The sequence below is a fragment of the Clinocottus analis genome, unplaced genomic scaffold, assembly GCF_023055335.1.
Source record: "Clinocottus analis isolate CAN_PGR_092001 unplaced genomic scaffold, fCliAna1.0.p SCAF_15, whole genome shotgun sequence".
Taxonomy (NCBI): Eukaryota; Metazoa; Chordata; class Actinopteri; order Perciformes; family Cottidae; genus Clinocottus; species Clinocottus analis.
In genome coordinates this window covers 1,828,101-1,846,623 of record NW_027175876.1, presented here as the reverse complement: position 1 = coordinate 1,846,623, position 18,523 = coordinate 1,828,101, and the positions used below count along the sequence as shown (strand labels likewise).

General features: G+C 45.9%; 2 protein-coding genes across 5 annotated transcripts; one reads left to right on the top strand and one right to left on the bottom strand.

The window, feature by feature from the left end:
* The first annotated feature begins 1,001 nt into the window (after nucleotides 1–1,001).
* On the top strand, nucleotides 1,002–10,381 carry naa30 (N-alpha-acetyltransferase 30, NatC catalytic subunit). 2 transcript variants are annotated; one of them, XM_068576782.1, is made up of 5 exons: nucleotides 1,002–2,047; nucleotides 2,910–3,033; nucleotides 3,399–3,454; nucleotides 6,228–6,412; nucleotides 6,600–10,381. In XM_068576782.1, exons 1-4 carry the CDS (start codon nucleotides 1,196–1,198, stop codon nucleotides 6,363–6,365), a joined length of 1,170 nt encoding a protein of 389 aa, XP_068432883.1. In that variant the 5' UTR covers nucleotides 1,002–1,195; the 3' UTR covers nucleotides 6,366–6,412; nucleotides 6,600–10,381. The 2 variants fall into 2 exon arrangements, with proteins under 2 accessions (XP_068432883.1, XP_068432882.1); XM_068576781.1 differs by having other exon boundaries at nucleotides 6,228–10,380.
* Nucleotides 10,382–11,181: 800 nt separating this feature from the next.
* On the bottom strand, nucleotides 11,182–18,130 carry LOC137785495 (armadillo-like helical domain-containing protein 4). Of its 3 annotated transcripts, none has more exons than XM_068576780.1 (8): nucleotides 17,736–18,130; nucleotides 15,532–16,236; nucleotides 13,359–13,739; nucleotides 12,722–12,889; nucleotides 12,489–12,641; nucleotides 12,332–12,363; nucleotides 11,759–11,908; nucleotides 11,182–11,539 (listed from the first exon to the last, which is right to left on the bottom strand). In XM_068576780.1, exons 2-8 carry the CDS (start codon nucleotides 15,881–15,883, stop codon nucleotides 11,465–11,467), a joined length of 1,311 nt encoding a protein of 436 aa, XP_068432881.1. In that variant the 5' UTR covers nucleotides 15,884–16,236; nucleotides 17,736–18,130; the 3' UTR covers nucleotides 11,182–11,464. The 3 variants fall into 3 exon arrangements, with proteins under 3 accessions (XP_068432881.1, XP_068432879.1, XP_068432880.1); XM_068576778.1 differs by having other exon boundaries at nucleotides 11,182–11,557; nucleotides 17,736–18,129; XM_068576779.1 differs by having other exon boundaries at nucleotides 11,182–11,557; nucleotides 15,532–16,233; nucleotides 17,736–18,129.
* Between the last annotated feature and the right edge of the window lie 393 nt (nucleotides 18,131–18,523).

The following is an 18,523-nucleotide window of genomic DNA, read 5'->3' as shown; positions in this document are numbered from 1 at the left end:
GTATACTGTTACACAATAATCTGCGGTTACTTCAGTGATTTTATTTAGTCAGAAACCTCGTTAACACTCACTGTGTCGTCATGAGATGAATGTATAAAGCAGGGTTTTAAATGTCTTATATCTTATTCTGAGATAACTCAGTTAAAACTACAATATTGGAGTGAAAGTATTAAGTCTCATAACTTTATTAGGCATCTCAAGATAAATGCATGTTGCTCAAAACTGACTTTCCAGAATGATAGAGAACTGGTAAGGAAAGGCCACCGGAAAATAATCTACTGGTGACATCTACTGGAGAAACTGCAGTGTTGATGCAAAAAGTAGAAATAAATAAATAAATAATAAATCCAACTAAATCCTCAATGTAGTGTCCTCTGCTGGTAAGGAAGTAGACAGGTCAACTTCATAAACTTTCTAGGTTATCACTGTTCACACTGAACATTACACTGTCTGAATTGGTTTAACAGGTGCAGGTTATCATCTTATGGGCTGCACATTCAAATACATACTGTCTGATAATATAATCAAATATGGAAAGCATATACAGTAAGAAGAGTCTCTGTATTTAAATATGTCAACAGAATTTAAATGAAGCATGTATTTATCTTTATCACTCATTTACACATTTTGATTAGTAGTCCTGTAAAATGGAAAGAAAAAAAAATCTGATTTTGCACCATTTTTTTCTAGGATTATTACGACATACGTCGAAGGGGAGACGACGACGCCGACCCTAAAGGCGACATACCTTAACGTAAATGAATGATTTTTTTTTAACAGTTTCCATTTCTTATTTGTTTTTCTTCTCTTTCTATAATCCTCCTCGATATTTGTTTCACGTAAAATGAAATCAACTGAAGAGGGGTAGGCTAATGAATTTATTTAAATAGTAAGCATACAAACCCTGGTGTCTGAAAAAAAACACTGCATCTGTCACGCGTTACACCACTGTCGTAAAACGTCTCTGGCTGCTGTTGCAATGGCGTTTGCTGCGACAGCACTTTCCGGCAGCAGGGAAATTGAGGAGAAAGCAGCGACAAACGTCGCAAGCGGATACGTTACCGCCTCAAATATCCTCGGATTTATGCGATATTCGGTGAACTAACGTGTATATTGATTGTATACACCTTTTGCCTTGTGGATGAGCTCGTGTTCAACGTTTTCCAAGCGTGAATCTCCACCTTAATGCGGTGGGATGGCCACAGTGCCGCCTGGGCCTAGTAGCGCACTGCCCGCATCCCCGGCTGAAATTCCTCCTTTCCCCGGGGTTGGGAGCGCGGAGCCGGCAGGGGAAGGCGGAGAGCCGGCCTGCCACAGGGAGGACTGTGTGTCCGCCGGTACGGGGAAGACGTCGCAGCCGGTAAACGAGATTAATAGGCCGGTTAATAAGAAGCAGAACAACATGCTCGCCCGAGCTAGCCCGGCGGCACTGCACCTCAAAATGCAAGCCCGGGAGCAGCAGCAGCTAAACGGCTTGGCCAGCCCGTCAGAGGACGTTGACAGCCACCAGCACGCCGGGAACCGGCCTGACAACCCGAGACCGTCCGTGGACAACTGTGACAGCGGCAACGAGGACGAGGCTCCGGCCGCCAGAAACAATAGTGAGCGTTGCCAACACGAAGGCCACAGCCCCTTCTCTAAAAACGGCCGTCACTCTCCTTTAGTTAACAATAGCATGAACGGGATGCCGGGTTACACGAGAACTGAGGCGGCGGCGGCGGCCCGCGGCCACCCGGGGGACGAAGGGACCGAGGGGTTCGACCTCACGGAGCCACCGAGGCCGCCGTGCGCCGGGCCCGGCGGAGAGGAGAGGGAGAGCCCCGCAGACCCGCAGCTGCAGCCGCCGGTGGCCGAGCTGGCCCGGCTCGACCTCAGCGGGTCTCCAGGCCGAGCGGAAGAGGACAGCCACGGCATCCGCTATGTCCGCTACGAGTCTGAGCTTCAGATGCCGTGGATCATGAGACTGATCACCAAGGACTTGTCTGAGCCTTATTCAATTTACACCTACAGGTACTTCATCCACAACTGGCCGCAGCTCTGCTTTCTGGTGAGTATGTCCACTGAAACCAGCTCTATGTGAGCATAATACCTGTAAACACCTGAATAACTCTGTCCCTCAAGTCGAAATAAAGTGTGATCCAGCTCATGGCCTCCCTTAAAGGTTACCTAAAGGTGCATAGCATTACTGGGGCTGGGTGTGACGGCACACTTATAGCTTCCTATCGACTGTCAGTTTGTCTCTATGCTGCCACACACACACTCACTCACACACACACACACACACACACACACACACACACACACACCACACACCGCTTAATCACACACATGTAAATGTGTGGCTTGCAGCACATTGGTTTTTGAATTTGTCTTGTATATGTTGGCAGCTACAACACCCACTTTTCTATAACAAAGCCTTGAGCCTTGTCGGTTTTGTGGTTTTCTGTCTGACTTAATAGCCGTCAAGTCGAGAAAATTGAACTGACGGGAAGATATTGTTTACGGTTCATGTGAGGGTCTTTTGGCCCGTCACATGTATGGGAATTCAGGCGCGAGCAAAGGTTTTTTTTAATAAAAATAACCCCTCGCCTTCTAGTTTTAGTTGAGAGTAATGTGCTGTAAGTTGGTGTTTCCTCTTCCGCAGACATTGTCCGGTCAGGGGTTTCCACTTTGACAAACACTGTCCTTTCTTTGTTTATCCTCTGAGCCTCAAGGTCATAAACTACAGTTCCAGTTTGTTCGGAGTGATCCATGTGCAGTAAGAGGAAGTGTCTTGAAATAAAGGTCAGAGGTCAGCCGGGAGAACCAGCTGAACTGGCAGGATGACGGAGACTGGAGAGGAGCTGTATTTAGGCTTTTCCCATAGACACTCAGCGGCCCTAACTTGTGTATGTGTGTGTGTGTCACAGGCCATGGTGGAGCAGGAGTGTGTCGGAGCCATTGTATGTAAGCTTGACATGCACAAGAAGATGTTCCGCCGCGGCTACATCGCCATGCTGGCCGTGGACTCGAAACACAGAAGGAAAAGCATCGGTGAGACCTGGACCCTGCGTGTCTCATACGAAATAATTCAATTTATATACACACACATCCGCCTTTTAGCAAGCCCAAGAAAAACAAACTCTTCTTATAACAGGTGGAAACTATTATAGATTAAACATAATAAAGAATACATGTAAAAGTAGGTCCTTTGGCAATGTAAAGGCAAGACCAAATTGTCTTTTGTGCTTTCTCTGACGACTAAATCTGTTGATGCAAATGCAGTATTGAGATAAGTTATACACTGTGGGTTGGTGTGTTTTCACGTTATACTAGTGGACGTCAGGTGCTCTTTTATGTAAAGTTTGTGTTTTGTTTATTTTGCGTGCCGTCACTGACTTGGGCTCTTCTGTTTTTAGGTACTAATTTGGTGAAAAAGGCCATCTACGCCATGGTGGAGGGTGACTGTGACGAGGTAAGACGCATAGACAGACCCGTAGGTTCTTCAGTACAGCCACAGAATATTGAAGAAAATCCCGAAACACACGCTTTATGTCCGATATTGACGTGCACGAGCTGCCTATTCACTCACAACGGTGGACTCTAGGACAGTTTTGCATTTATCAAACCAGATCGTACAGAAGATACGGTTAATACGTGAAATAACAACAGGTGAAATGATTGAAATACATTTGCACATTGGGTCCTTGGTTTGGCTTCGGCCTCCGGCTGAGCACAAACCAAGAGATCAAAAAAAAAATGTGCCGCTTGAATCTCAAGGACCAGTTTCTCGTTCCCCGTCCTTCACTTATTTTATTTTTGCTGGTAACCTTGGAAGGATACTCGGCTGCTGCGAGCCTCTCAGTGTTTTCTGTCTGAATAACCACATACTGACTCGCATGCACACAGTAGGGGTTTTGAAATCATTTTCGAAACCTCCATGAATTGAAGGCGTTTGAGGTAAAAATGACACTCTGTGTGAAACTCTCGCTGATCATTTGGCCGACTGAGAATGAACAACTGACGAGGATTCAACACAAATGATTTTTCTGTCTGTTTGATCGCGTCGTCACAAGAGTATTAAGACGGCGCCCTTTTATAGGAATTCATTTTTTTCATCAGTTAAGCTGTAACTGTGTTGCAGGCGGTGTTTTTTCTAGCTCTGCTGCTCGTGGATCAGATTCCTACAAAACATTATAACGTGGTTAAAATACAGGTACGAGTGGTTTTACAGGTTTCCTCACCACTCACTAAAATGCATCACTTCACACCTTTACCAACTATTGTCCAAAGACTATACGTGTTAATGCGTTTCATCTTCCAGGCCCCACTGGTTGGTGCTCCTAAAGGCTAATATGCAAATGTCCTGGTCTTCTGCAGCCAGTACATCTTCAGTTTAATTTCCCAACTGATTTGCTTGTGAATGCAAAACCTTCAGATTGTTTGCTCTTGAAAGATTTTCCTCGGACACACAAGCAAGAAAGATCTCATTCTTGCAACTGCATTATACGTGACAAAATCTTTGACAAACAAGTATCTGTTCCTGATGTTCTTCATAGAAGTGCAGTGAAGACAAACAAAAATCTACTGGGGAGTGACATCAGGTACTTCTCCATAGCCGGTTTATCTCAAGTACATCTATTGTAGATGTACAATAGACAGTGTATCTCTACAGTGGATGTACATCTATAGTGGATGTACATCTATAGTGGATGTACATCTATAGTAGATGACGGTCGGCACAACGCTATCTTCAATGGCATGACTTACTTGGACGCAGCTATTGTTTGTGTTGTTTTGTGTTGTGTACTGCTCTTTTCAGTCAAAATGTCCGCTCCACGACGTGGAACACTCACTGTTGCGTAAAGACAGAAAGCAGTGGGAAACGGCTTTGACTCAGGTGTGTTTGCATGTCTGTGTGTATTTCACACATGTAGATATAGATCATGAGACATTGTGATGTAACCAGCAGCGACTTTACTCATTGAAGCTATTCTTGACCCTGCAGACTGCACATTGCATCGAAGACATCGGGTGCTTTAAAGCAAGTTGATTGTCTTTTTTGTTTGACATTTATTCATCCCGGATAATCCCATTGATATGTTATATATCCATAACAAGAGGGTCCTGGTCAGGAAGTACAGTACAGTACATTAAAGAAAACATGAAAACACCGACGACCAGCCAGCAACCAATTCTGAGTCCATACAAGGACATTCAGTGCTCAAATGATCCTCAATACTGTTTTTTTAAATCTTGCGAGGTAATCTAGTTTAAAATGTCACTCTTCCACACGACAAGATGAGGGTCTGAAAGCGTTCTCACCAAAAAACGGTGCAGGAATTAGGAATGACGTGCACAATTTGACCCCAAGAACAGAGGTCGCAGCTGCAGAGTATTTGGCGTCAGTAGGGAATAAAGATAAGGAGCCACTCGATGTGTGTACTGCGGCCGAATACAGAACAATTTACTGATGTTGTAGAAGGAGGGCAAACCTACTTTCTCATTCGGGGACAACACAGATGTGTACTTTTAACCCTGTGTGCTAAGACCAGCCGACTCTTCAGTACTGCAGGCCAGCTTTCTAGTTGTTTGCTTCACAGAGGCTAAATCTCTCGAGTTGCACTTCTGATAAACAACAAACGTATCGCTGAGCGAGCAGACAATGATTTGATATTGACGACGACGACGACCGATGAGCTGAAATTGGGCGTCAACCTCCAGGTCTGAAAAAAGGGAAGGCCATTGATTGCTTTTAATGGTCGTCGGGCAGAACTGTTTATTGAGAAGTTCATGAGAAAATGACTCTAGTTCTCTCTTTAATACCTCAGTAAACATTTATGGTCTCAGTCGCGAGTTTAAAGTCTTCTTTAGCACAGCATGATGTTCATTTGGTCCGTTAGGGTATACTTTAGGGCGGGGCTTCCTTGTGATTGACAGGTCTATACCACACCGTTGTCTGGGTGTTGTCCGCGTTCTCCTCTTCCACCTTTAACCCTTTCACAGTGCGTCTTCAGTTCACGAAAGTTAATCGTAATACTCTGACCGTCCTTCAAATGTATTTAGCTCCGCCCTCTTGTGTCACTTCTGGTTCCAAAAAAAAACCAAGATGGCGACGGCCAATGGAACATTTTCATTTTCTAAAAGGATAACAGCCAATTACATCTTCAGCACCAAGTTCCACGGTTCAGTCGGTCCTCTCGAGAAGGAAAACGACACACTGACATGTCCATCTGTCTGTCCCTCAGGTTGTACTGGAGACCGAAATCACCAACAAATCAGCCCTGAAGCTGTACGAGAACTTGGGTTTTGTCAGAGACAAGCGGCTGTTCAGATACTACCTGAACGGAGTGGACGCGCTGCGGCTCAAACTGTGGCTCCGCTAGAGGGAAGAGGAAGAGGAGGAGGAGGAGGAAGAAGAAGAGGGGGACGGGTGAGGACGGGACAGCGGGTGCTGTTCACCTCGTACGCTATCGGCATGACAGCCTCAGCCCAGCCCTGGTCATTTCACTCATTTACACACACACACACACACACACACACACACACACCTGTGTACAAAAATAAGGACACGCAGTTTGTTTTTTTTTGTCCCTGATCTCTGAACAACTATTGTTTAGGACTGACATCTAACATCCCACCTGATCTTCTCATGACCCTGATACTTTCTGTGAGAGAGGGATGGAGGGTAGGAGGCGAGGGGAGGACGAGATGACCTCTTGACCTTCAAGACCTCTTGACCTTGAAGCTTGGATATGCCGCATTGAACCGAGGATGCGAGTGAGTCCGAACCCCACAAAAGGACGAGGCACCACACCGAACCGGAAAAAAAGACAGCAACATGTGAAACAAGGAAGCCGGGCAGTTTAAACAAAAAAAAAATACTTTAAAAAAGAACTACTGGGAAGAAAATATTTGTTATTTTATGGTTTTCTTTTTTTTAACCTTGTGAGTTGGTCGGCGGGGCGGAAGAAGCTGCTGTATGACTGTGTGTGTGAGTACTGCCTCATGTTTCTTTTGTGTTGTTGGTGGGGTGGGGGAGGGTCTGAATTGTGCGTTGCGATGTCATCTTTTTTTTTTGTTTGTTTGTTTGTTTTTTTTATTTTCCCGTCCTGTACCAAAGGGAACGGCAGCTCCGTGCTGTCGCCTCTCTCGTCACCTGCCTCAGCCTCCAGGACTGAAGCCTGTAAAGATATGCATGCGTTTATTTTAATGTGAGTGCGAGGTGGAGAGGGGGCGAGCGAAAAGTGTGTGTGCGTGTGTTGATGAACCCAGTCTGAGGCGAAACCTCTTCCTGTGTTTGGTGCAGAGCGGTTGATCGAAACAAATCACTCCATATACAGCACATCATCTTGTCACTTCGGTGTCCTTCACTCGATCTCACGTCATCAAAACCCTGACAGTGTGTGTAAGCAGTTAGACTTTTATCTTCATATGATTCTTATATTTGCAGATCATAACTTGTTTTTTCCCCCTGAATGCACTGCCAGCTGCTGCAAAATCCCCCCGCGACCCGAAAAAGGAAAGAAAAGATTCTTTTACGAGACTCCTTGCTCCTCGCCAATGATGGTGTGGTCAACTGTGTCCCCGCCGTCGCAGTTTACTCCTTTTTTATTTTTTTTGCTTATTCGTCTGTTTTCCTCAATGCAAGTGCCACTCAATCCATCGGCCACAGCCGAGCCTCGGCCCGCTTACTGGTCGGCACCGGAGGCGGAGTGTTGCGTAACGCTGGATTCCTGTTTGAGTACGGCGTGCAGGTGTGTGTGCGTGTGTTTTTATCTCTTGATAAAGGAAAAAAACTGAAAAAAAGGACAATAGACAAGTATACTTAGCAGATTATATTTTATTGTTTTTGTTTGCTTTCCTGTTTAGATCGTCTACCTGTTCTAACCTCGTGCTGCTCGTGAGCGGCTGAGCCCACAATGCACTTCCCAGGTGCCCGAAAACTCGATGCACAACCAACCTCGCTAACATTTTTTGAGATCTCTAAAAAAAAAAAAAAACCCTGTGGATGCACCCGGATGTTCCAATCCACACTAAATATGCGAAGAAAGTCTGCTTCAGCCGCTTTTTTTTGTTGTCGTTTTTGTTTTTTTCTTCTTAAACGTAATATGAACAAAGGTCAGATGAGTCTCTTTGGACATCGCTGCAGTGTGCATGTGTACGTATGAACGTGTCCGTGTGTTGGTTTTGACAATGGTGTCGATCTGTTAGACTTTTATTTCTCTACTTTCAGAGCCCCCTCCCTCCGCAAAAGGTAAAGCAAAGCCTTCTGAGGTGCTGTGTTTTTGTTTTCCGGTCTAATCTGGGCGACCGAAAGCAACAAATCTCACGCTTTATATATATTTTAGCGTTTCAGGGTTTTGAGTTGGTGATCAGTGTGATGGGAAACGGCCGGAGACAGTTTAAGTCGTAGTTGAGGGGAGAAAAAACCTTGAAGTCGGCTTTTAAAAATCAAATCGAGAAAAAAAAAAACCTACGTCACAGGTTGTTCATGCAACTTCAAATTATGCAATTGGACATGTGCATGCTTTTTTATATATCCTGCCTGCAATACTCAGAGTAGAAAGCAGTGCAGGACACACTGCCGCGGGGTCACGGTCAGAGTCAAATCTGCTCCAAACAAACAAACAAACAAACATCCGCAGCAAACCGTGTTTGTGTTGTGGCTTTATTTCCTCGTTCAACACGCCAGCGGAGACGTCTCATCCCTGGAGCCCGGGACTGAAACATAGAGTAGATGTTTACAGAGTCGCCACCCCAATAACAGCGTGTGTGTCTGTGTGTGTGTCTGTGTGTGTCTGTCTGTGCATTTGGAACAAAGGATCAGATGACCTATTCTTTTTTTTTTCTTTCTTCAGATTTGTATACGAGTGTTGTCTTAATCCTTGGCTATATTGAGAGCATGTTTTTTTGGGGGGGTGAATCATCTTTGGGAAGGGAGGGTCAGTTATGGTTGATTTAAGTTTTTTTTTTTTTTAAATTTCTGTGCTCCTTTCAGCCCACCCAGAGGTGCAATGAGAACTTTGAGCGGGATAAAACGAAGAAGAAAAAAACGCTCAACAAAAAAACTTTTTCTCTCACTGCTCATCTGACGCTGTTTAAAATTGAAATCATCACCTCGTGTGAACTCCCCCTGGTTTATTTTGGAGGTTTATAACTTCTCGTCCCTGTGTTTGGACACTTGTCTCCCCTCCTCCTCCTCCTCTCACTGTCTGGGCCTCTTTCCTCTTTCACACAGTGACTACTGATATGGATGAATCTGTTAGGTAACATCTTACAAAACATGAGCCCGCCTCGTTCAAACCAGCTGTCCGTATGTATGAGGAGGCGTTTTTAGATTTGGAAGTAAATGTCTATCTCTCTCTTTTTTTCTTCTTGGTTTAACTCCTGTGAAACTCCTTGTTGGCATTACAGCCTGTCGCAAAGAGCCGAAGGGCTCCGTTTAGCTTCTGTTCACAGACTGAAGGGCTTTGTCATCGATATCATTTCATAGCCGTGGCCTGTGGTGATGCACAGTTTCTCCCCATCTCTCTCACACGATGCATTTGGGATAAGTTTTGACTTGACATGCCAGTTCAGTGTTCACAGATGTCGGAGGGCCGTTTTTCTTTCTTCCTCGTCCTCCTCCTCCTCCCAGAGCTCCGCTGTGTGACATCCAGGTGGAATATTATAACAATCAAACCTCCTCCTCCCCCCTCTTCTCCTGTTCTCACCCGGGGCGACGTCTGCCATCCTGCAATTCTAGTTTCAACAACTATAATTCCCCCCTAGAAACCAGTTTGCTGGTTTTGGCCGTCACGCTGCTGCACCACAACAACAACAAAATGAAAATAGAAAAAGGCTGCGGTCCCGTAAACCAATCACGGGAGCTTCCTGCAGTCTTTTTGTGTGCAAAGGGGAGAGCAAAAGGTATTTTTTGCATGTCACATTTCTGTTTCCCCTCTTCCCCCTCCCCCTCTCTTGATTTTGATCTGGAAATGTCCAATAGCTTTTATTTAATGTGGAAAAAGAACACAAAAAATAAATTATTTGATTTTTTTAATGCTGTAAAACCGGTTTATCTTGTCTGCTGTGTGGAGTGTTTTTTTTTTTTTTTCATTTTACAAATACAGAAGTCTCCGCTCGAGCTTTGCTATAAGAACGAGTCCCGAGCTGACGTCTGAGAGAATTGTTTATTTGTTCACATGTTTCATATTTACGTAAAGAGACAAAAAGAAAAAGGTGTCCATTTTACCATTTCACGCCACACATACAGTTTTATTGCAAATAAACAGGCAGTTGTACATGAAGCTCATCCGATGGCTTGTCAAATTACAGAAAATATATTTCCCTTGAACAAAACGCAGGACTTTGTGTCGACGTCTTTGCTGTTACGAACGCGGCTCAAAGAGCAGCTTTCAGATGTTTTTTTGCATCATTTTTTTTAATCTACAGATCTTTTTACGTCATCATTTCCTCATAAAACACAACGACTTGTTTTGACTTTGTATCGTTGCATCTCAGCGACGTGATTTATGCGAGTCGTCCAAAACGTCTCTTCTTCATCTCCTCCTCCTCCTCCTCCTCGTCTGAACAGGATTGAAGCACAAACGCCGCGATTGTGCAACAAAAGCAGTAGCTTGTTGAAAGTAATCCACTCGTAGAAAATATGAACTTCTCGTCCTTCAATGTTTGTGCTTTTCCAGCCTTCATTCATCAGAAGTCTCTGCAGCGGGCAGAGTGTATGAATAGATTTTATAGTCATGCACTTATAACACAAAAAATGCAGCAAAAGAATAACTATCAGTTATATTGTACATCATCGGTTTTATGCTACATACTTTTCTAGAATGATGGTGTTTCGTATGTGCGTTTAGTAACTTAAATGAACAAATGCCTCAGAGTAAAACATTTACATTTCGACAAAAGTCACATTGAAACAAAGTATTCATAGTTTGTTTGTGAAGGTTTCTGGAACTGTTGCATTCTGGGAAACACGTCTTTGCTGATCTTTTGTTCCTATATGTGTGGCAAGAAATACAACTTAGACTGATCCCAAGTCAGCTACAGATACAGAACATGTATATTTACATTGTTTATGTAATGTAACTCTTCTACAGCCCTTTTTTTTAAAAACATTTTTTACTTGACAGAAAACCTGCTGACTCACACTTTTACCCTCTTACACAATTTACCAGCAACACCATCCTGCCAAAACCCTGCTATTGCATGTTATTTATTCATTTTTTTTACAAGCAGCAATATCATTTTCATATCAAAGTGCATCCCGCCGACGGCGTCGACGTCAAGAAAAGTGTCGACGACGTTACTTTTCGTGATCGAAGCTGACCCAACGCTTGGTGCGGCCCGTGCAAATCGTCTCACACACACACACACACGCACACACACACACACATCTGCGGATCCGATGAGTCACGGACCGAACAAGCACGAGGGTGATTGGAGATGCGATGAGAAGAGGCGTTCAGGCCCGTCGGCCTCGTCAGAACTCGTCCTCGGAGCTGTCGGCCAGCAGCATGGCCTGGTCCTGCCGGCTGGTCCCGGGCTCTCGAGGTTGCTGGGGAGCGAGAACGAACTTTACGCAGAACATTAACACACACACACACACACACACACACACACACACACACACACACACACACACACACACACACACATACACACACACACAGACAGAGAACCTTAATACAGAACCACAGAACCTTTCACACAGGATCGTGTTCCTTCGGTGTAACAAGTGGAGAACATTCAAAGCGTGAGTGTTTGGGTTATTGACCTCCGGCTGCCGGACCTTCCTCCTCTGGTGCTTGAAGCTGTTCCTCCTCTTGCGGTGGATCACGCGGACGCTGTAGAGGACGCCGACGATGAGCAGCGCCCCCGTGATGCCGATGCCGACGGGGGCCAACATGCCGGACACGTAGCCGGCCTGTCGGAGGGCAGAGCGGAGCCGAGTCAACGGGACGAAATCAAGGGGATCTCTCGTATACGCCAAGTCAGAATCGTTGTGTAGACAATTAAAGACAAGAGTAGTCAGAAAAGGGCAGACACAAGTGATCAAATGGTTAATTTGCTCGGATGGAAAGACGTCATATCGCCGGCTTTATCCATCACATTATGGAATCAGCTTTAATGGCCATGTAAACTTGCACATACATGGAATTTCACTTCAGTTTCTCTTTGCTCTTCGTACTTATATACAAAATATGAATATAAAAGATTAAAAAAAGACATTAAGGAAACAGAACAACAGAAAACTGGTCCAGAAAGTTCAGTGCAGGTGGAGCTGTCTGATTAGTTAAGTTGTACGGGAGCGGAGGAACATTTCTAGGCCAGCAGGGGGCAGTCTTACCTTCTCTCTGATCAGCTCCACCCAGCTCCTCACTGGAAGAAAAGAGCCGCAAGTTTAGCCCCGTTTCTCTCTCATTCTGCGAGTTTAAATGTGTCTGCTGGCAGCGAGCTTCACACACGACCCGATGTTTAACTCCAGGGTTCACAGGATCACTTACTCAGCCCCTGGTTGCGTTGCACCCAGACGGAAGGCGGCGGGATGAGGCTGTACGGAGGCCGCGTCGAGGACGTTTTGGGCGTTTCGGTCTGGTCCTCCTCGCTGTCGTCCTCCACCGACTCCTCAGAGTTCTCCTCGTCTTCATCTGGATCCTCTGACCAGAATAATATTAGAAAATTATTTTTTTTTAAATGTCACATTTACGATTCAGAAATAGACATATGTTCGCTTTACCCTCAGACTCCATCTCCTCCAACCCAGATCTGGATTTGTGTGCCGCCGGCCGATGGGTCGCCGTGGTTACTGTTGTCATAGCACGCCGGAAGAACGAGGAGGAGGAGGGGGAGGGGGAGGGGCCGGTGGCGGGCGAGCGCTCCTCGAGGCCCGGTGTCCTCGCGGCACCTGTACGGAGGAGAGGAGCGAGTCACCTGTTACTCTCACGAGCGCGGCTGAAACTCACAGCTTTATCTTTTGTAAAACGTCTCGTAGTTCGTCTCTACAAGTGCACGAGACGCCCGTTAGACTTTCGGTGAAGTTGTGTTACAGTGAGTTAAGAAATGCAACGCAACTTTTAAGTCTTTGCAACGTTTGCATTCACGCTGAAGTGATGTGAGTTGCAGAGGCTGCAAAGAAAATCTTATAGAACTAAAAATATACATGGAGGACTGGTGCATACTGTGTCACCACACTTCCTTTTTTAACTGAGTTTAGATGCACAGTTTGGCTGTGTTGATAACACACTTTCTGATGTGAGAATCACATTTACATCATGATGTGAAATACATGTGACCTGTTAAAACAAGATGCGTCATCCCTCACTGTTCTGTAGAGCATTGTGTTAACATGGAGACTCATTCATTCATTCCTTCACCTCTCTCGGCGTTATCCTCCCCTCCGGCTTGCGGCTGCGGCACAGACGGACCGGAGGAGCCGATGGGCTCCAGGAGCTCGCCGCCAGACGTCTGCCAAGGCGACGTCCAGTCCGGCACCAGCAGGGACGACGGGGCGTGCGAGGGCCCGCCGCCATCGCCGTTCGGTTCCCCACCGACGAGCCGGTCCAGGTCCACCTCCGACTGAGGCGTGGCTCCTCCGGTTGCCATGGAAGCAGGAGGCTGAGCGTCGCCGGGCACCAGAGTGACCGCCGCCGCCTCCGATGTGACATCTTCAAACGGCTCGAAGATGAGAGGCAGAGCCTCGGAGGACATGGTGCCCTCTGTGGCCTCGTCCTGGGACGGCGGGACCGGAGTGTCCACTGTGACGGTGGCAAGGACAACGCAGAGTTTAAGACACAAAGGAGAAGAAGGTGAAATACTGAAGTCTGAAACTTGTTCAGTTCAGTGAGTAAACGACAGCAAATGACTGAAGGTCTTAGTTTCCCAACAGACAACTCTGTCGACAGATCAAATGAAAAGCACCGGTAGCACTTTATAATAACTATTAACTATAACTATTTAGCATTAATAAAGCACGAGTTAACACTTAATGCATCATTCATAAAGCATTGTGCAACATGAACACTCATGAGGCAACAAGGTGATTCAAAATGCGTCCAGAAAACAATTGAGAACATTCATTAAAACATAAAAAACACTCAAAATCAACAACTATTAAATAAAAGTTTAGGAAATAAAATGCAGTAGTTGCCTTTAAATTAAAGGTAACAGCAAAGAGATTAATACATTGTAGTAACTCATTAGTATTACATTCATAAACAGTTTTAAATGTGTTATTCTTGATTAATAAACGTGACTATTATGCATTTCATGATTGAGTTTTCATACTTTATAAATGATAGATTCCCCATTTGTAAATGAACGTAATAACAATCACGCTTATTAATCGATAATAACATATTTATAACTGTTTTATAACAGTTTTAAACTGTTCAATGCTTTATAATTGATGAATTAAGTGCTTACTGATGCTAAAATAGTGTGTAGTTATAATAAAGTACCAAGACATCTTCTGTTGAAGTGTATTCGTGACAGTTTCCGGCTTCCTGAACTTGGACTTTGGGGTTTTCTCATTAGAGGCTCTTCCGCTGTCACAAAGCTGAGTTCACAGAGCAGCGGAGACACAACGAGAGGATTGTTTAAGAAACGGTTCTTTTCTAGATCAGAGGCGACCACAGAGGGGGGCTGCCACCGGAGCAACCGCCGCCGCCGCATATCTCCCCGCCGTTTCCTTTCGTGCAAAAAAAAAAAAGCATTTCCAAAAAGTTGCCTGAAAATGCTTCCAATCCTTTTATATAATGCAGTTTTTTTTCTTTCTCCAGCTTCCTTTCTATTGGGAAGAAGCTTCATCAAACAGACAATCCCCAAATGGACAGAGGGGATACATATTGGCTCAGACAGACTGCTTTAATCCATTTCCCTTCTGCCTTCTGAATATTAATCTGCCTGTTTCTTTACAATAGTCTGGATGGGGAGTGTGAAGGGTGGGAAAGAAGGAGCGGGGAATATATAGATAGAGAGAGAATAAAGGGGTTGAATCCTCCGACGACTTGTATAACGCCTCCACCAGTTGTGTGTGTGTTCTCTGTTTTTCTTTCTTTCGTTTTCTTTTTTTTCTTCTTCCCCTACAGGCTTCGAGTCAGGAATAGAAAGTAATTAGACTGCCACACGGGTCCCAGCTGGGGTCTCAAAGTGGAGCGTGGAAATAAAGCGGGTGCGCCTTTTCTTTGCCAATCATCAAAGGCAATCTCTGCCACTACAGACGTGTCGTTTTCATTTTCGCCCTCACTTTTTTTAATGAAGCCTCCTGAAAAAAACTCTTTGCAAACTTGGGCAGGAGCCAGAGAGAGAGAGAGAGAGAGAGAGAGAGAGAGAGAGAGAGAGAGAGAGAGAGAGAGAGAGAGAGAGAGAGAGAGAGAGAGAGAGAGAGAGAGAGAGAGAGAGAGAGAGAGAGCTCTTGTGGAAAGGAGCATTACCTCACACCAGGGACTTTGTGTGTCTTAACTTTTGGACACGTTGAATAGTTGGGATTATATAGAAGGTACATTTTCCATCCACAATAATAAAGTTTTTCTCGTCGTCCTGACTTACCTCCACTGGGCCTCGCCGCCTCCGTCCACAGGCTTTCGGGTCCATCCTCTCTGAGCATCAGGTTTGGTCCAATTTCGGGTAACAATGGGTCCGGGAGGGAGGCCATTGTTTCGTCGTGGCCCCAAATCGACACATGTGTGGAGGTCTGAGGGGAGACGAAGGCCGTGGGAGGGATGGAGCCGGGGGAGGCTAGTTTCTGGATCGCTGCGCCGGGATTTGGAGGTCCTGTGGTGGACGGCGAGCTCGTTTCTGGGTCTGGTTTTGTTCGGACCTCCTCGCCTTGACCTTTGACCTCCCCGGCTGTGATGCTCAGCTGCGGGGGGCTCCGAGGCGGAGGCCAAAACAAATCCATCTCTCGCTGCGTTCAACAGCTTCCTCCCACCTGTGGGACTCAACGCAGGCCGACTGATGACAGCGATGTCCTCCTGTCGCCCGTCTGCATCGGCGGACAGCACCGGCTTCTGGCTCCACGCCTCCCCGCCGGCCTCGCTCGGCCCAGATCCTCCACCAACGCTGGCCCCGTTCTCCTCCATCTGCGTCACTTGATCCGTCCCCTCGGGTCGTCCGTGTGGGCCGGGCCTTCCCACCGCCGCACCTGCGTCCGGGAGGTGGGCCGGTGTCCCGCAGACGCAGAGACAGGTCCCGGCCAGCAGGAGGCGACGCAGCCTCCCAGACATCAGCATCTCTGTCTCGTCTCAGTGCCTGCTGAGAGTGGACACAAATGATGCATGCTAATAGGCTCAGCTGAGGTGTGAACAGTCTCTGCCTAAGACTTCCAACACAGACAACATGCAGACAAAGCAGAGGTGGTGGTGAGGAAGGGAGATATGGGAGTCTGCAGCTGCAGATTGAAGTGTCAATGCAAAGTGTAGGAACTTGACATCCTGTGATAACCACAGAGAACCGGATCCCCTGAGCATGTCTGCCTTTGCTTTGATGCTTGTGGTTGCACCGTTTTTTAAAATAATTTGCATGCAATTCCCGTTTCATCGCTTCTGTTCATTTTGTGTAACCAGAAGGACATATTGATGGAGAGAGAGAGAGAGAGAGAGAGAGAGAGAGAGAGAGAGAGAGAGAGAGAGAGAGAGAGAGAGAGAGAGAGAGAGAGAGAGAGAGAGAGAGAGAGAGAGAGAGAGCAGGGGAGAAAGAGAGACAGATAGAAGCAGAGAGAGAGAGAGACCAGAAAGAGAGACAGATAGAAGCAGAGAGAGAGAGAGACCAGAGAGAGGGAGAGACAGGGAAAGAGAGAGAGAGAGAGAGAGAGAGAGAGAGAGAGAGAGAGATGGAGAGAGAGAGAGCGGGGGAGAAAGAGAGACAGATAGAAGCAGAGAGAGAGAGAGACCAGAGAGAGGGAGAGACAGGGAAAGAGAGAGAGAGAGAGAGAGAGAGAGAGAGAGAGAGAGAGAGAGAGAGAGAGAGAGAGAGAGAGAGAGAGAGAGAGAGAGAGAGAGAGAGAGAGAGAGAGAGAGAGAGAGAGAGAGAGAGAGAAAGAGAGAATCTGACACAGCAATCCCCCCCTCCTTCTCCCCCCTCCTCCTCCTCCTCCTCCCTCCGCACTTCAGCTATAAATAGCAGCAGGTTTCTATCCTCTATGGATCCCTGAACGTTAGCATGCACACGAACACAAACCTGCAAAGCGGCAGTTTTCAAACGTGCGTGCACATTTGTCACAACGCTGAATTGGATTTGGACAACATAAGCAACATGAACAACATAAGCAACATGAGCAACGTGACAGTTGTTACGCGGCGCAATGTGTTGCTTCAACGTGACGCGACCACCAATAACCCACCAAATAATTCTGTATGGAAAATGGAGAGAAACGACCACGTCTGGCGTTCACAGGGTGACACCCTTTCACATTGTGTGTGTGTGAGTCAGACACACACGTCTGAGAGGAAGGACCAACAATGTCTAACAATGTCACAACGCAACCCCACTTTTCTGTCTGCGCACCTCCCCTGCGAGCAACACAGAGACACACAGCCAGTACACACGCTCCTGCGGTCCACCCATGAGCAACACAATGGCTCCGGCAATTTGGACCGCAAACACATGCACGCTGCAGATTGATCATTCCAAAGGCAACGATGCATCCACCCTTAAATAGCCTCAGCATCAGCACCACATTCTGGCTGCAAGAGCGCAAAAAATGCATATTGGTAAAAAAATAAATAAAATTAAATCGCGTAAGAAATAAATACCTTCCAGAGTTCATGACGGGATCGCTGTGCCTGGAGGACCGCAGAGTTTATCTTGTGTGGAAAATAATAATAATAATAATTGAACTCGTGCACAAAAACAAATTCCGGAGAGTCAAGTGTGTGGAAAGCAAGCTGAAGGAGAGGCTTGTTGTTGTGCAGCTTGGCGTCACTGACTGAAAGTCTCAGTCTTCTCTACGTACGTCCGCCTGCTTCCAGAGCAGAAGCGCTGCCGCCGAATGCTCCAAATCTGCGGAATTTATGCAAATTGGTGCTTTCGAAATCGGCTTAAGCGCCGTATCGTCTTTTCAAGTGCATCCATTTCTTGTCGCGTGATCTTCCTTCGTTATTTTTGGTCGTCTTTCCCCAAAGAGAGACAACGTGGTGCTGAACGGACAGCTCCTTAACCTCAAGGTAAAGGTCGCCTGCAGAGAACAGCGGGGACCACAGAAGAAGAGAAGCCAGTTTCTGATGCTGAACATGTTATATTTAACTTGTTTTTGCTGTGTTTATTTACTTGTAGTCAACTCTGTTACTTTTAACGTTTATAATAGCTTTAATGCATAATGCATGTTTCAAGTTCTGTATTGTCATGTGCACATCTATCACACACAAAAGGCAGTCTTTGGGAATAAAATACAATATTACATCTCAGGCTTCCTCCAACAATGCTCATTAATAAATATACAAATAAACACCAGGCAAGTTAAAATAAAATCCAAGACTTAATGTCGTGCAGAAGTTAAAATATAGGGATACAATATACACACTATTATAAAAAAGGCCTCACA

What these genes read in the sequence shown, in the direction of transcription:
- LOC137785495 (XM_068576778.1), bottom strand. Translation starts at nt 15,883, where the DNA reads ATGGATTTGTTTTGGCCTCCGCCTCGGAGCCCCCCGCAGCTGAGCATC. An exon ending in TGGAGCTGATCAGAGAGAAG is followed by an intron (nt 11,909 to 12,331) that starts GTAAGACTGCCC and finishes GCCCTCCGACAG; the next exon opens with GCCGGCTACGTGTCCGGCAT. An exon ending in GGAAGGTCCGGCAGCCGGAG is followed by an intron (nt 11,558 to 11,758) that starts GTCAATAACCCA and finishes TTCTGCGTAAAG; the next exon opens with TTCGTTCTCGCTCCCCAGCA.
- naa30 (XM_068576782.1), top strand. Translation starts at nt 1,196, where the DNA reads ATGGCCACAGTGCCGCCTGGGCCTAGTAGCGCACTGCCCGCATCCCCG. An exon ending in GGCCGCAGCTCTGCTTTCTG is followed by an intron (nt 2,048 to 2,909) that starts GTGAGTATGTCC and finishes TGTGTGTCACAG; the next exon opens with GCCATGGTGGAGCAGGAGTG. An exon ending in ACACAGAAGGAAAAGCATCG is followed by an intron (nt 3,034 to 3,398) that starts GTGAGACCTGGA and finishes TTCTGTTTTTAG; the next exon opens with GTACTAATTTGGTGAAAAAG.